This window comes from Gymnodraco acuticeps, unplaced genomic scaffold (genome assembly GCF_902827175.1).
Source record: "Gymnodraco acuticeps unplaced genomic scaffold, fGymAcu1.1, whole genome shotgun sequence".
NCBI classification, from domain to species: domain Eukaryota; kingdom Metazoa; phylum Chordata; class Actinopteri; order Perciformes; family Bathydraconidae; genus Gymnodraco; species Gymnodraco acuticeps.
The window spans coordinates 49,234-67,439 of record NW_022990427.1 but is presented as its reverse complement, the minus strand read 5'-3'; the positions used below and the strand labels follow the sequence as shown (position 1 = coordinate 67,439).

The 18,206-nt window shown below is 40.6% G+C and overlaps 1 protein-coding gene across 1 annotated transcript; it reads right to left on the bottom strand.

Moving 5' to 3' along the window:
- Nucleotides 1-264: 264 nt before the first annotated feature.
- LOC117551930 (neutral alpha-glucosidase C-like) lies at nt 265-17,478 on the bottom strand (the record flags this gene model as incomplete). Its single annotated transcript, XM_034225011.1, has 10 exons — nt 17,312-17,478; nt 16,251-16,313; nt 10,225-10,327; nt 9,896-10,023; nt 8,212-8,406; nt 8,033-8,054; nt 7,277-7,337; nt 6,393-6,489; nt 4,798-4,981; nt 265-409 (listed from the first exon to the last, which is right to left on the bottom strand). Coding segments are annotated over exons 1-10 (1,027 nt in total), but the record flags the coding sequence as incomplete, so codon positions are not given.
- Nucleotides 17,479-18,206: the final 728 nt, after the last annotated feature.

Sequence of the window (18,206 nt, the reverse complement as noted above, 5' to 3'; positions counted from 1 at the left end):
CACACAACACACAACACCCACACACACACACACACACACACACACACACACACACACACACCACACACACACACACACACACACACACAAACACACACCACACACACACACACCACACACACACACACACACACACACACACACACACACACACACACACACAACACACACACACACCACACACACACACAACACACAACACACACCACACCACAACACACACACACACACAACACACACACACACACACACACACACACACACCTGTGAGCTGGGCGTACTGTTGAAGACCTGCTGTGGACCGGGCCCCAGCAGAAACCAGGCAGTCGATCAGGCCGCTCTCTGACAGCCAGTGGACGTCCGTCTGAGAATCCCTGCGCCTCCTCCTCAGCGAGGGGATCTCACCGGCCTAGTGGAGGGGAGGGGGTTATCATGTGGTGATGGATGTACGGAACATTTCTGAATGTTTTCTAAAACTCTCTACTTTAAAGAGTCCTCTCCTGCTGATGTTCAGGTGTATATCAGTGTGTAGTGTCTCTACTTTAAAGAGTCCTCTCCTGCTGATGTTCAGGTGTATATCAGTATGTAGTGTCTCTATTTTAAAGAGTCCTCTCCTGCTGATGTTCAGGTGTATATCAGTATGTAGTGTCTCTACTTTAAAGAGTCCTCTCCTGCTGATGTTCAGGTGTATATCAGTATGTAGTGTCTCTACTTTAAAGAGTCCTCTCCTGCTGATGTGCAGGTGTATATCAACATGTAGTGTCTCTACTTTAAAGAGTCCTCTCCTGCTGATGTTCAGGTGTATAGCATAGTGTCTCTTCTTTAAAGAGTCCTCTCCTGCTGATGTTCAGGTCTATATCAGTATGTAGTGTCTCTACTTTAAAGAGTCCTCTCCTGCTGATGTTCAGGTATATATCAGTATGTAATGTCTCTACTTTAAAGAGTCCTCTCCTGCTGATGTTCAGGTGTATATCAGTATGTAGTGTCTCTACTTTAAAGAGTCCTCTCCTGCTGATGTTCAGGTGTATATCATAGTGTCTCTACTTTAAAGAGTCCTCTCCTACTGATGTTCAGGTGTATATCAGCATGTAGTGTCTCTACTTTAAAGAGTCCTCTCCTGCTGATGTTCAGGTGTATATCAGCATGTAGTGTCTCTACTTTAAAGAGTCCTCTCCTGCTGATGTTCAGGTGTATATCAGTATGTAATGTCTCTACTTTAAAGAGTCCTCTCCTGCTGATGTTCAGGTGTATATCTGTATGTAGTGTCTCTACTTTAAAGAGTCCTCTCCTGCTGATGTTCAGGTGTATATCAGTATGTAGTGTCTCTACTTTAAAGAGTCCTCTCCTGCTGATGTTCAGGTGTATATCAGTAAGTAGTGTCTCTACTTTAAAGAGTCCTCTCCTGCTGATGTTCAGGTGTATATCAGTATGTAGTGTCTCTACTTTAAAGAGTCCTCTCCTGCTGATGTTCAGGTGTATATCAGTATGTAGTGTCTCTACTTTAAAGAGTCCTCTCCTGCTGATGTTCAGGTGTATATCAGTAAGTAGTGTCTCTACTTTAAAGAGTCCTCTCCTGCTGATGTTCCGGTGTATATCAGTATGTAGTGTCTCTACTTTAAAGAGTCCTCTCCTGCTGATGTTCAGGTGTATATCAGTATGTAGTGTATCTTCTTTAAAGAGTCCTCTCCTGCTGATGTTCAGGTGTATATCAGTATGTAGTGTCTCTACTTCAAAGAGTCCTCTCCTGCTGATGTTCAGGTGTATATCATAGTGTCTCTACTTTAAAGAGTCCTCTCCTGCTGATGTTCAGGTGTATATCAGTATGTAGTGTCTCTACTTTAAAGAGTCCTCTCCTGCTGATGTTCAGGTGTATATCAGTATGTAGTGTCTCTACTTTAAAGAGTCCTCTCCTGCTGATGTTGAGGTATATATCAGTATGTAATGTCTCTACTTTAAAGAGTCCTCTCATGGTGATGTTCAGGTGTATATCAGTATGTAGTGTCTCTACTTTAAAGAGTCCTCTCCTGCTGATGTTCAGGTGTATATCATAGTATCTCTACTTTAAAGAGTCCTCTCCTGCTGATGTTCAGGTGTATATCAGTATGTAGTGTCTCTATTTTAAAGAGTCCTCTCCTGCTGATGTTCAGGTGTATATCAGTATGTAGTGTCTCTACTTTAAAGAGTCCTCTCCTGCTGATGTTCAGGTATATATCAGTATGTAGTGTCTCTACTTTAAAGAGTCCTCTCCTGCTGATGTTCCGGTGTATATCAGCATGTAGTGTCTCTACTTTAAAGAGTCCTCTCCTGCTGATGTTCAGGTGTATATCAGTATGTAGTGTCTCTACTTTAAAGAGTCCTCTCTTGCTGATGTTCAGGTGTATATCAGCATGTAGTGTGTCTCTACTTAAAAGAGTCCTCTCCTGCTGATGTTCAGGTGTATATGTAGTGTCTCAACTTTAAAGAGTCCTCTCCTGCTGATGTTCAGGTGTATATCAGTATGTAGTGTCTCTACTTTAAAGAGTCCTGTCCTGCTGATGTTCAGGTGTATATCAGCATGTAGTGTCTCTACTTTAAAGAGTCCTCTCCTGCTGATGTTCAGGTGTATATCAGTATGTAGTGTCTCTACTTTAAAGAGTCCTCTCCTGCCGAGGTTCAGGTGTATATCAGTATGTAGTGTCTCTACTTTAAAGAGTCCTCTCCTGCTGATGTTCAGGTGTATATCAGCATGTAGTGTCTCTACTTTAAAGAGTCCTCTCCTGCGATGTTCAGGTGTATATCAGTATGTAGTGTCTCTACTTTAAAGAGTCCTCTCCTGCTGATGTTCAGGTGTATATCAGCATGTAGTGTCTCTACTTTAAAGAGTCCTCTCCTGCTGATGTTCAGGTGTATATCAGCATGTAGTGTCTCTACTTTAAAGAGTCCTCTCCTGCTGATGTTCAGGTGTATATCAGTATGTAGTGTCTCTACTTTAAAGAGTCCTCTCCTGCTGATGTTCAGGTGTATATCAGTATGTAGTGTCTCTACTTTAAAGAGTCCTGTCCTGCTGATGTTCAGGTGTATATCAGCATGTAGTGTCTCTACTTTAAAGAGTCCTCTCCTGCTGATGTTCAGGTGTATATCAGTATGTAGTGTCTCTACTTTAAAGAGTCCTCTCCTGCCGAGGTTCAGGTGTATATCAGTATGTAGTGTCTCTACTTTAAAGAGTCCTCTCCTGCTGATGTTCAGGTGTATATCAGCATGTAGTGTCTCTACTTTAAAGAGTCCTCTCCTGCGATGTTCAGGTGTATATCAGTATGTAGTGTCTCTACTTTAAAGAGTCCTCTCCTGCTGATGTTCAGGTGTATATCAGCATGTAGTGTCTCTACTTTAAAGAGTCCTCTCCTGCTGATGTTCAGGTGTATATCAGTATGTAGTGTCTCTACTTTAAAGAGTCCTCTCCTGCTGATGTTCAGGTGTATATCAGTATGTAGTGTCTCTACTTTAAAGAGTCCTCTCCTGCTGATGTTCAGGTGTATATCAGTATGTAGTGTCTCTACTTTAAAGAGTCCTCTCCTGCTGATGTTCAGGTGTATATCAGTATGTAGTGTCTCTACTTTAAAGAGTCCTCTCCTGCTGATGATCAGGTGTATATCAGTATGTAGTGTCTCTTCTTTAAAGAGTCCTCTCCTGCTGATTTTCAGGTGTATATCAGTATGTAGTGTCTCTACTTTAAAGAGTCCTCTCCTGCTGATGTTCAGGTGTATATCAGTATGTAGTGTCTCTTCTTTAAAGAGTCCTCTCCTGCTGATGTTCAGGTGTATATCAGTATGTAGTGTCTCTACTTTAAAGAGTCCTCTCCTGCTGATGTTCAGGTGTATATCAGTATGTAGTGTCTCTACTTTAAAGAGTCCTCTCCTGCTGATGTTCAGGTGTATATCAGTATGTAGTGTCTCTACTTTAAAGAGTCCTCTCCTGCTGATGTTCAGGTGTATATCAGTATGTAGTGTGTCTACTTTAAAGAGTCCTCTCCTGCTGATGTTGAGGTATATATCAGTATGTAATGTCTCTACTTTAAAGAGTCCTCTCCTGCTGATGTTCAGGTGTATATCAGTATGTAGTGTCTCTACTTTAAAGAGTCCTCTCCTGCTGATGTTCAGGTGTATATCATAGTATCTCTACTTTAAAGAGTCCTCTCCTGCTGATGTTCAGGTGTATATCAGTATGTAGTGTCTCTACTTTAAAGAGTCCTCTCCTGCTGATGATCAGGTGTATATCAGTATGTAGTGTCTCTTCTTTAAAGAGTCCTCTCCTGCTGATGTTCAGGTGTATATCAGTATGTAGTGTCTCTACTTTAAAGAGTCCTCTCCTGCTGATGTTCAGGTGTATATCAGTATGTAGTGTCTCTACATGTCTCCGTGCTTTAATGTTCAAAAAGCTCTTTATTTTTCTCATACTGCCTGTGGTGCAGCACCTCTTTTCACCCTCTGTCTGAAACCAGAGCCCAGTCTGCTCTGATTGGTTAGCTGGCCGGCTTTGTTGTGATTGGTCAACCTTTTAGAGATGTCCCGCCCCTTAGACTATCACGTACAATGTGTTGGAGTGCTAGCCAATAGGAGTGCAAGTGTTACATGGTGACGTCACTATGTTCCGGAGGTGAACAACGGAGTCCAATGGAGGCGTTTCAAAACTAAGTTCAAAACTATCATGTTTTACTTATCCCTCTAACTTTTGGGAATAAGTAAGCAGCTCCTGGAAAACGAAACTTTGACAATCATACGGGGAGACACTATATAAGATTTTCAATGGAACAAGACCTACCTGGTGGTCAGATGAGCTGTAATGGACGTTCACAAAGGTGTCGGATGCGTTGAGCCAGAACACGCCCAGGGTCCTGTCCTGTTTGTGGGCCAGGACCAGCGGCACGGAGCCGTAGAGGCCGAGGCGGGACTGCAGGTCGTACGCAAACACGTCCAAGTTAAACAGCCGGTAAGCATCTCCATCTCTGGGGACAAAAACAAGACATTATGACCTAACATGTGGAGGGAAACTTCTGAAGCAATGGAGACTCAGAGAGACACGAGGAGAGCAGGAACTTTGATGGCAAACACTGATTGTTGGGAAAATACTGAATGTGCTCTTCTAATATGAGAGTAACATGATAACAAAGGTATCCCAACTGTAGCTGTGAACATGACAGGATGTGTGATTACCTAGAAGAGCATCAGGACTGTTTGAGGCATATGATAGCTATGTGATTAACATGATGATTCAGCCTCTATGGAGATAGACATCAAGCATGCTCATTTCTGACGTGGAGCTAATCTGAAGTAAACATTGAAGACTGCTTTCTATTCCTCCATCTTGTGACTGTGTAACTCCCTCTCTTGGATATCAGCATGTGAAGGACACTGTTCAGGAACTAGTTGATGCTCTGTATGTGATGACTACTTCCATTCTGGAGAGGATCACAAATACATGGATCCTGAGATTGAAGCTCAAGCCGCTGACGAGGGATATTTTTCTAACACTGATAGTTTATTTGGAGCTCAAGGTCACAGGCCTGTGCTCAGTGAGGGCAGTGCAAACTGATAAACAGGTACATTCTTAGCTTAAAGGTAGGGTAGGTAAGAATGGAGAAACCAGCTCGAGTGCGATAGAATTTGAAAGTACGCAGCCGAACAAAATCTGCCCTTTCCTCCAGACTTCCTGACAGAGCCCCTCCTCCAACACACACGAACGCGCACATGACCAATGAGGGCACGAGATAAGTTTGTGCACAGATGGAAGGCTGACAGGCAGGTAGGCCATCCAGTTACTTTAGCCGGCTCAGATGATTGGTCGTGCTTTTCACAGCACCACGGCTTCCACAGATGACATTTTTTAATGTATTTATTGTCAAAGCATTTAATGTATTCATTGCTATCGGGATGTTAAGAGCATTCCATGGAATATAACAAGTGTTTCTGAAGTGAATTACCTACCCCACCTTTAACTTCGTATGTTTATATATATATTTTTATTACATTTCTTATCGTCCATTTTACTTGCACCTCCTTTGTTTATATTAATGTTTTTTTATTTCATATTTTTATCCAAATTCTTATCTTTTTAAGCTTATATAAATATGTTACTTTACTTCCTTTGTTTGTACAGATATATTTATTTTATTTTATTTTTTTATTGCAGATTCTTATGTCTATATTTTTTTTTTTAAGTGTTTAATTGAATGATCTTTTTTATTTTTATTCATTCTAAAATGACACCCAATAAAAAAACCTAAAAAAACAAGAATTTTTTTTTTTAAATCCCAGTTTAAATAAATAAAACATGAATTATATATAAAGAATGGGCCGAGGAACATATTTCCCCAACACAGTTGCACCATAATCACAGATCTTTTTCTTTATACTCACCTGGTGTCTCTGAGCTGGAGGCCGTCGGCGTGCTCCGGCAGCCCGAACACGTGAGAGAAGCCGTGCAGAGAGAGGTCAGAACCAACGCTGCTCGGACCTGCAGAGGAACAGAAGCACTTTCATCTGATTCATGCCCCTCCAGATGGTCAAGGGGTTTTGCAGCAGTCGAGAAAAACTAATATCGATAATGTTCAATGCTCAAAAATGTATCTGAAAATGTATTTTAAAGTAGAAAACACACAACTTACAACAAACATCAGAAATCAGGGTTTTTTATGCGTCAGCTTTCTAAAGTAGATTTAATATGTGTTGTGGAGCTCTAACAATACATCAAACGGCTATTTGTATCATTATTGAATTAATCATAAACCACATTTTTAAGCAAAACTGTTAGAAAAGTGCTGTTTTCAGCCTCTGGTGTGTTTACCCTGAATTGCTGTTTTTGTATGAAATGATGTCTATACATTTGTTAAGAAAGATGTTACATAAATGTGGTTACTATAGTTTCAATATGTATTTAATGCCTAAATGACAATAGGGTTGAATTGAATCCAATCTGTTTAAAAACGATTTATTTGAACAGAAACATATATCGGAGAAATAAAACAATATTCCTCTACAGTTTAATGCATTAAGGGAATATGCTATTGTTTATTTATTTATAATTTCTTGCCATGTTTTATGTATTTGTACATTGTTTAAAGCAAATTTAGTACGTCTTTTTAAACATTGTAATTATTGTTTGTCTTTACTGGAGCCTCCCAGCATAATCCTTTCACACAATTCTATTTATATCCTGAGTGACAATAAAATAATGACACCTTTAATGTTGAATATCTGACAAGTCTATCTTATAAAATAGCAATTAAATAACAGAAACAAACCATTAGCTTTGACATCCACGAACTGTCTGAACGTCTCCTTCCATAATGTGTCCTCTTGTGACTGTCAGAGGAAGAAAGCAGATAAATAAATGCATTTAAAGACCGTTAAAGGCTTGAAGTAGAAGTTATATTACACTATAGTTTAAATCACATGTGTCAAACTCAAATACACAGTGGGCCAAAATAAAAAAATGGGTACTAGTGGAGGGCCGGACTGGTTCAATGTTTATTGCAGAAGTTATTGAAATGAACTCATTGCACATATTAAACCTGGAACTAACAAAGCTTAAATGATTGCCTATAAAAACAACATTAAACATTAAATAATCAGTTGCATTCATTTCTTATGGCTCTATCTGCAGCTTTTCCAGAGTCATTTCTTATGAGTACATTTTCCCACAGGCCAACAACAGCTTCAACAAAACTATTCCCCTCAAAGAACAAACCAAACATGCCCTGTTGTCGTGAGAGAGAAAGTGCAGAAGGAAGCATCCATTAAACTCAGTGTGCTGCTCTGTGATGCTAGCTCAGATACTTGGCATCTCATCTTGGGTGCAAGGTCATCAATGTTTGGGCTCAGGCTCTGAGCTGAGGAGACCCTCAGGATGGAGTGAAGGTGTGCGTGCAATATACCGGCGGGCCAGATCTAATAGCAATTAAGAATGATCCTGCGGGTCTAAATTAAATCCACCAAGGCCCTGATTTGGCCCCCGGGCCTTGAGTTTGACATGTGATTTAAACTGTGTATGGTATTACCTCACTGCCATGAGAAGAGGCTCTGAGGAAAAAGACACAAATCTAATTTAATTCACCTTTAAATGTGCTTACATTTGTCCCATTTGCCTGATAAAGAAGACATTTATAAAGAAATGTATGGATAAAATAATGCAGCGATAAGTACGTTTGGGTATATCTTCCAGTTTCCAGTACACTACCTTCCCTCACACCCTCTCCTTGTTGGATCCTGCAGCGTCTCGAACCACAGTTTGCTCCTGGAGTTGAACGTAACCATCACTTTGTCCTCACACAGGATCTCCAGACGGAAAGGGAAATGCCAAACGCAGATCTGGTGACGCCCTGAAGACCAGGAGAGAGAGACACACAGCTTCGACCGCCTCTCCACTCTCAACCTGCAAGAGGAAGGGAGAAACAAAGAATACTGCAGCCATGTGGAGATGGAAACTGTCCTGTCGGAGCCATTTATTGTTGGCATGTTATATGGTTGTGTTTGAATATACTGTGCAGTATTATTTTGACATTTAAAGTATGTAGTGTCTCTACTTTAAAGAGTCCTCTCCTGCTGATGTTCAGGTGTATATCAGTATGTAGTGTCTCTACTTTAAAGAGTCCTCTCCTGCTGATGTTCAGGTGTATATCAGTATGTAGTGTCTCTACTTTAAAGAGTCCTCTCCTGATGATGTTCAGGTGTATATCAGTATGTAGTGTCTCTACTTTAAAGAGTCCTCTCCTGCTGATGTTCAGGTGTATATCAGTGTATAGTGTCTCTACTTTAAAGAGTCCTCTCCTGCTGATGTTCAGGTGTATATCAGTATGTAGTGTCTCTACTTTAAAGAGTCCTCTCCTGCTGATGTTCAGGTGTATATCAGTATGTAGTGTCTCTACTTTAAAGAGTCCTCTCCTGCTGATGTTCAGGTGTATATCAGTATGCAGTGTCTCTACTTTAAAGAGTCCTCTCCTGCTGATGTTCAGGTGTATATCAGTATGTAGTGTCTCTACTTTAAAGAGTCCTCTCCTGCTGATGTTCAGGTGTATATCAGTATGTAGTGTCTCTACTTTAAAGAGTCCTCTCCTGCTGTTGTTCAGGTGTATATCAGTATGTAGTGTCTCTACTTTAAAGAGTCCTCTCCTGCTAATGTTCAGGTGTGTATCAGTATGTAGTGTCTCTACTTTAAAGAGTCCTCTCCTGCTGATGTTCAGGTGTATATCAGTATGTAGTGTCTCTACTTTAAAGAGTCCTCTCCTGCTGATGTTCAGGTGTATATCAGTATGCAGTGTCTCTACTTTAAAGAGTCCTCTCCTGCTGATGTTCAGGTGTATATCAGTATGTAGTGTCTCTACTTTAAAGAGTCCTCTCCTGCTGATGTTCAGGTGTATATCAGTATGTAGTGTCTCTACTTTAAAGAGTCCTCTCCTGCTGTTGTTCAGGTGTATATCAGTATGTAGTGTCTCTACTTTAAAGAGTCCTCTCCTGCTAATGTTCAGGTGTGTATCAGTATGTAGTGTCTCTACTTTAAAGAGTCCTCTCCTGCTGATGTTCAGGTGTATATCAGTATGTAGTGTCTCTACTTTAAAGAGTCCTCTCCTGCTGATGTTCAGGTGTATATCAGTATGTAGTGTCTCTACTTTAAAGAGTCCTCTCCTGCTGATGTTCAGGTGTATATCAGTATGTAGTGTCTCTACTTTAAAGAGTCCTCTCCTGCTGATGTTCAGGTGTATATCAGTATGTAGTGTCTCTACTTTAAAGAACAAAGGATTCCAATAGCAAACCCCAAAAACGTAATAGGGCCCCTTTAATGGCGAAGAAGAAGTGGAGAGGACTTTTTGATAATATTGCATGTGTAGCTGGATATGATAATGGAGGCGTGACTCAGATCTTACTGTTCACACTGCAGCTCCCCTGTAATCACATCTGGAACTCTGTAGCGAGCTTTAATGGGCTCCATCTCATCGATTAGTATCCTCACAGTGTCATTTTTGCACGGTGACACAGAAAGAAGCAGTTTGGTCTGTGAAAAAGTATTTTATTCAGAATTTAAAAGGGCAGTTTAGTTGTTATAACAAGCTATGATTAGCATCACATTTAGAACCTCTGATGTGCACTAACACAGCATAAAAAGACCTGTTACTTGTTATTTATTTTTCTAATATGACAATTTTCAAATAGTATCGATAGATAAAGAGAAGTATCATCATGGTTGTGTTCAGACCTGTGTGTCCGGTTCCAACAGTTCGAAGCGAGCCCCCCTCTCCGTCAGCACCAAGGTGTCCAACAGAGCTCGATGCTGCAAGTTGGGGCCCTCCATCTGGCGCCTAGAAAGTGAAAACAAGAAATTAAATCACAATGCATCCAAAATGTGACACTAAAACTGCCAAACAGGGGAGGAGGCTCGAAGTTCTGCAGAATACACTTAACTGTTGGCGATTAAAGTCATTTGCAAATACAACTTATATAAAATGGCAGAAGTGGAAATTAACAAAGTATATTTTAACCCCAGGGTGGAAATGCATGAGCTAAATCACAGATGTGTAGGTAATTCAAATGAGCACCTTTAGCAACTGCAACAATATTGTTTTAAAGGGGACCTATCATGCAAAATGCACTTTTTTGTCTTTTCTACATCAACATGTGTCCCCGGTGTGTCGGGGAACTCACGCAGCGTCAGAAAATAAAACCCTCTCTCTTTTCCTCCGTACCCAAATCTCTAAAAACGGGGAACAACGGAGCTGATCCAGATTTGTGTCCCATATGACGTAATATCTGAAATGTGGACCCACGGCCCAATCAGAAACGTAATATGGTCGGTGTTTACATTAGCATCGCTAACACTCAGAGCTAACCTGTACTGGAGAGCATGTGTGTGAAGAAGCAGGAAGTAAAAAGGAACTCACCTTGTGGTAAAACCGGCAAGAGAGAAAGCCTTTGAGCTCCAAACTGTTTCAGAGAGAATCCTTGATAATCCATGATATGGCGTTTCATCACGGCAGCATTTAGTTTAGACAGTAGCTGCCGGGTCCCGCATGAGCTCACGATTCATCTCTTGAATGCTCTTATGCTGACGTCATATCTGTCAATCTGTCAATCACACAGCTGGTTCTAATAAAGGGATCATTGCTGGCTCACTCGGAGAACTCAGTCAGTGTCATGTGAACTACAATGCAAGTGTGTGGCGTCTTTTATTCCTCCGTAGTATTAGTCCAAGGCTATCTAGACCTTTGCTGGTAATGGCTGCTGCGCCAACAGGTTATGGGCCCAGAAAGGATTTTGGAAACCGATGGAATCGTTTGTGCTTTGACGGAGATGAGAAAAACTATGAGTTGTGGGAAACAAAGTTTCTTGGCCACCTGCGTCGACAAGGGCTGAAAAGCACCATATTGAAAGAGCCTGACAGTGGCGGAGGCGAAGAGGATGCAGAAGACGCTGATAAAAATGAAGAAGTCTACGCTGAACTTATTCAATTGTTGGACGATACAAGTTTGTCTCTGGTCATGAGAGATGCAGCGGACGATGGGAGAAAGGCGTTGAAGATTCTGAGGGATCACTACGCAGGTACAGGAAAACCGCGTGTGATCAGCTTGTAGAGCTTACGTCTCTCCAGAAATATGCTAATGAAAGCATCACAGACTATATTATACGAGCAGAGACTGCTATCACAGCACTGAGGAATGCAGAAGAGATTTTGAGTGACGGTTTATTGATAGCTATGATTCTGAAGGGGCTGCCAGCGTCATTTAAGCCGTTTTCTATCCACACTACACAAAGTGATGAGAAGATCACCTTCGCCGAGTTCAAGACCAAGCTGAGGAGCTACGAGAGCACTGAGAAGTTCAGTGGGAGCTCAGTTGATGACAGCGTGATGAAAGTAAGAGGCAAAGACTTTGATGTGAAGCTGCTGACCTGTTATACTTGCGGCCAGAAGGGTCACAGGGCCCGCGAGTGCAAGGCTGCTGGTCACGGGGAACAACAGAGACAGTGGTGCCGTTTTTGCAGGAGTTCCACGCACAGAGATGCAAACTGCAGGCGGAGAGGACGACGAGACAACGTAAAACAGGCCATGGACGAAGAGGACCACGACCACCACCACACATTCGCCTTCAAGGCCCGCGAACGACAGGTGGACAGCGACCCGGGCGATGGACTGAATCAAAGAGGGCTTATGGTCGACACCGGTGCTACATCGCACATAATGACTGACATGAACAAATTTAAAGACTTTGACGAGAGTTTCGAGCCACGAAAACATGTCCTGGAGTTGGCTGATGCAGTGAGGGCCTCTGGCATAGCGCTGAAGAGAGGTGCAGCCAAAGTTTGGCTGAAAGACAATACGGGTCGAGAGGTGGAGACGATGCTGACGGGGGCGCTGTACGTCCCATCCTTTCCCCAAGACATTTTCTCGGTCAAAGCAGCGACGACCAATGGAACCACGGTCGTATTCAAAGAAGGACAGAACAAGCTCATTCACGAGAACGGTACGACATTTGATATTAAGGTGTATGATAGATTGTTTTATTTAAACACAGTTAATGATGAAAATGTTGATGAATGTCATGGGTGTTATGATATCAAAACATGGCACGAAATTCTAGGTCACTGTAACTACGAAGATGTGTTGAAATTGCAAAAAGTCACAGAGGGTATGACAATTAAAGGCAAAACTGATACATCTCATTTGACATGTGAAGTGTGCACAAAAGGGAAATTTGCTCAGAGCAGGAGCAGAGAGCCAGATGAAAGGGCAAAGGCTGCACTGCAGCTTGTACACACAGATGTGTCTGGACCTATAGATCCTACAGCTAAAGATGGGTTCAGATACACATTAGCATTTACTGATGACTATTCAGGAGCCGTTTTTTTTTTTTTTTTTTGAAATCTAAGAGTGACACAGTCAAGGCTACTGAGAAGTACATTGCTGACGTTTCACCTTATGGAAAAATCAAATGCATTAGATCTGATAATGGTACTGAGTATACTTCTGGTCAATTTCAGTCATTGCTAAGTAGAAATGCCATCAGAGACCTCAGCTCCTTCTTCACCCCGTCACAATGGGACAGCTGAGAGAAATTGGAGAACATTGTTTGAAATGGCAAGATGCATGCTAATTGAGAGTAACCTACCAAAAGAGTTGTGGACATATGCAGTTATGACTGCTGCTGTCATTCGAAATAGGTGTTACAACAAACGTGTAGGACAGACTCCATACTACATGTTGAAAGGAAAGAAGCCTAACCTTTCAAAAATGAGAACATTTGGGTCACCATGCTATGCTTACAAGCAAAACAAGAACAAGTTGGATTCAAGATCTGAAAAGGGTATTTTTGTAGGCTGTGATAAGAACAGCCCTGCTTACTTTGTGTTTCATCCTGACACAGGAAGAGTACTCAAAAATAGGTTGGTCAAATTCATCACCAAGAGTGTCATTGAGAGTCAGACTCAAACAGAGCAGGAAACGGATGATGAAGATTTCAGTATGAGGAGAGCTGGAAACCACCTACCAACAATTGAAAAGGCAAATGTAATCCCAAAAGAGTCACAGGAAAATGAGACTGAGATTTGTGATAACATTCAGACAGGTGAAGGCCAAAGTAGCCAGAGGACATCTTACCCACAAAGGGAAAGAAAACCTCCTCAATATTTCCAGAGTACATCTTATCCACAAAGGGAAAGAAAACCTCCTCAATATTTGAAGGATTATGAGTGTAAAGTCGAATCTGATGACCAAGGAGAACTAACCCTTGATTACTGTTATAGAGTTATTTGTGCCCCAAACATTGAAGGAGGCTATGACATCACCAAATGCTCAATGATGGGCTAAAGCTATGGAGGAGGAAATGGATTCACTAAGGGAAAATGACACATTTACCCTGACCACACTGCCAGAAGGTAAACATGCAGTGGGGGGCAGATGGGTTTACACAGTGAAAGAGAACCCAGTTAAAACATGCAAAGCCAGGTATGTAGCAAAAGGCTATAGTCAAGTGTCTGGTATTGATTATAAGGAAACCTTTTCTCCAACTGCAAATATGACATCTGTACGTAGTCTAATGCAAATCGCAGTACAACATGATTTAGAATTGCATCAAATGGATGTTAAAACGGCATATTTACATGCTCCTATAGACTGTGAGTTGTTTATGGAACAACCTGAAGGATTTGAGGTGAAGTCAGAGAAGGGGGAGAAACTGGTCTGTAAACTTAACAAATCACTGGATGGTCTGAAACAATCAGGACGGAATTGGAATAAAATGCTCCATGATTATCTAAGTGAAAATGGTTTTATTCAAAATCCGGCTGACCATTGTGTTTACAGTAAACTAACATCTAAAGGTGAAAGGATTATTTTGATAATCTGGGTTGATGATCTTATCATTGCAGGAAGCAACAGTCAAACAATCCAAAATGTAAAAGACATTTGGAGCCAAATTTAAGATGAAAGATCTTGGCAAACTTAAGAACTTTCTAGGCATTGATTTCATTACATTAGATTACATTGCATTTAGCTGACGCTTTTATCCAAAGCGACTTACAATAAGTACATTCGACCAGGAAGACACAACCTTGAAGAAAACAGAATCATATAAGTACATCAGGTTTCATAGAGCCAAACATTTCAAGTGCTACTCAACTGGCTTTAGATAAGCCAGTCCTTTATTAGTATATAAGTGCTTCGTTAATAGTTCTATCGCTCGAAGTGGAGTCGAAAGAGATGAGTTTTCAGTTTGCGCCGGAAGATGTGCAAGCTATCTGCCGTCCTGATGTCAATGGGGAGCTCATTCACACAGACAGATGGTGAAATAAAGATGAACCAGAAAAGGTACATCATGAAAATATTGCAAAGGTTTGACATGTCTGACTGCAAGGCAAGATCGACTCCATGTCTGACTGCAAGGCAAGATCGACTCCATGCGAGTATAAACAACAATTTGACAATGAAGGTGAATCTGTTGATCAAAAGAGGTATCGTGACGTGGTAGGCAGCTTGATTTATGTGATGACATGTACTAGACCTGATCTAAGTTTTATTGTCAGTAAGTTGTCTCAACACTTATCCGAACCAAAAGAACAGCATATGGTAACAGCAAAACATGTGTTGAGATACTTGAAGGGAACTGTCGACCAGGAGTTGTGTTACAAGAGAAGTGATTCAAAACTAAAACGTGTTGCATATTGTGATGCTGATTGGGCAGCAGATCAAAATGACAGACGGAGCACAACTGGGTGCTGTTTTAGTCTAAGTCAGACAGGACCTGTTATTTCCTGGAGATCTAAGAAGTTGCTTTATCCACATGTGAAGCAGAATATATGGCATTGGCAGCTGCTACACAGGAACGTTTTTATCTTGTGCAATTATTAAAAGGAATGGACAGTGGAAATGATTATGCACCAGTGACAATCTTTGAGGACAACCAAGGGGTAATTGCACTATCAAAGAATCCTGTGTGTCGTCAAAGGTGTAAACATGTTCAAATATCATTTTGTTCGATCTGCAGTTAGTGATGGAAACATTATTATTGAATACTGCCCAACAACAGAAATGGTAGCTGATATTTTAACCAAGCCTGTAACAAAGGGCATGATTGAAAAGTTTGTGTATTTCATTTTTGGTGTTGAAGGTTAAAATAAAAAAAAGTGTAAATGTATGTCAAAGGTTGTCAGAATAAGATCAAGTGGGGGTGTTGAACTGTTGTGAACGATTCATCTCTTGAATGCTCTTATGCTGACGTCATATCTGTCAATCTGTCAATCACACAGCTGGTTCTAATAAAGGGATCATTGCTGGCTCACTCGGAGAACTCAGTCAGTGTCATGTGAACTACAATGCAAGTGTGTGGCGTCTTTTATTCCTCCGTAGTATTAGTCCAAGGCTATCTAGACCTTTGCTGGTAATGGCTGCTGCGCCAACACAGACCCCTCCTTTTTTATCATTTTAAAGCAGTATAACCCAAATCAGCACTTTTTAAACAGGAAGTGAAATAGAGGGATATGAGGCATGGCTAGAATGATCTGTTTGGTGTTTTGAGCAAAACACTTCATAGACATGTTTTTTATATATTTTTATATATCTGAGACCTATGCTGTTGCCTAGAAATAGCATGATAGGTGACCTTTAATACTTATAATCCAACAGTTTAATGTAGCTTATATTATTATCAAATGGGCCATTTACATTTACACTGTTGTATTGCATCTGAATTATTTCCCCGGCTCTGTATAATAGATATGAAATGCCAAAAATACCTGTAGAAAGCAACATCGCCACTCTTCTTAAACTTTTCTTTCCCTTCATCATCAGGGATAACACTGAGGAACAAGCAGAAAGAAAAAAAACCTTATTTTCTATAATATATAATATAAATATAAAAACATCTATGTTGTAATTAATTTCTACTGGAGTTCATAAACATACAACTAAATATGCATATTTGTGTTTATGTGGTTATTTATACTGGATCATATAATCTATGTCTGTGTTTTATTGATTCCTCTCTGTTTCATTATTTCCTGTTGTGCGGGTTGATTTTCCACAACAACCGTCTTAAAGAATGCTGTAGGTACCCCGTCGTGAAATGCACCCCCTGGCCTGCCGTAAAAAGCACCCCCCCCCAAAAAGATGCTTCTATTAATCCCACCCTCAAGCACTTGATGTAAAAATAAACAATACATTGTAAAGCACAAGTACAAGCACAAGTATACAGACAGGACGTCACAATTAAATAAAAACATATATTAAATAAAAAATGAACTGAAAAATAAGTGAGGGATGAATGCAAAATCCAGGATTCGACGACCTAACCATCAAAAAGACAACATAGAATAGCGGACGATACATTCAAATGCGCGTTCCCGTGTCAAGGGGTTCATTTCACGACGGGGGTGCATCATTTGACACAACACCTGTTCAACGCATGAAGTGGAGGAGTTACACTCAGTAACAGTCCTGCAGAGATCTCCCAGTGTGATGCACGTGCAACTTCCCATGGTAACATCAGCTGGTCTAATGGGATCATCTGTGTTTACACCATTAACGTCTACTCGTTCTGATAAAAAAAATACTGCAAGTTCTTCACTTGTCATTGGAAGACTGTGGTGGGGAGGGGGCTTTGTTTAGCATGTGATCAATGGTGGAAAATAACACCTTAGCATTTCTCCCATTTCCCGTGATAATTTTAGAGAAATGGTCTCTCCTTGCTAAGCGTATTGCTTTGTTGTAAGCATAGACTGCATATATAAAGGCACTGGATGCATGTGAGAAAATCAAAGGACAGAAATGAAAGTAACCTGCAGAGAGAGTTGTTTACCTAACAATGGGTTGGCTCACTTCCGCCATGTGGAGCAGCAGAATGAAGAAACAGCTGTTCACACTCGGGTTAATCTTCTGATTTGAGCAATAACTACATTATTGTTCTGCCTGAACTTCTGCATGAACTCCCTTCGACTTTGACAGGGGGTGAAATCGTGGCAGCAGCGATCATCACAGAGGAAATGAGGGGGGTACTTCCGGTTTCAAACTTCAATTTTCTTCTCCTATTCATACTACTTATATTTTTTACTTCACTACATAATTTATCTGACAGCTTTAGTTACTTTGCTGATGTATGGGTTATGAATGCAAAATAGAAATCAGCTTCTAAGCTACTCATTAGTAGTAAATAATAATATATATTTTACCAAATGTTTCGAGGGGATACATTAATGCATCAATCAATAAATAAGTGTTTTCTTTTTGCGATTACTTTTACTCTTAACACTTTAAGTACATTGTCCTAATCATACTTAAATACTTCTACGTGTTCTAAAACCTGATGTATTTGCCAAATTGTTCTATAAATAAAATTAAAGTTGTCAGTTATTCAAACTTAAAGGTAGGCCTACCATGGGGTCAGATTAGAATTCTCCAAAGGGGGGTTCGTTTAGCATCAAACACTTGAAATAACTAAAGGATAAGTACAAAAAGAAAGTACAAAGAAAGTGAGGTCAAATAAAACTATTTCTGCTAAAAAGTTAGCAATGATTGAGAGTCAGAGCTAAACATTTCAGATGTGTGTATCTCACACTTTAATTCATGTTCCTTTGTTATTATCGTGTTTTTAAATGCCATTTTATAATATGTTTCGTATTGGTCTTAATGTCTTTTGTTTTTGTAAAGCACTTTGAATGGCCTTGAGTTGAAAGGTGCTATAATATAAACAAACT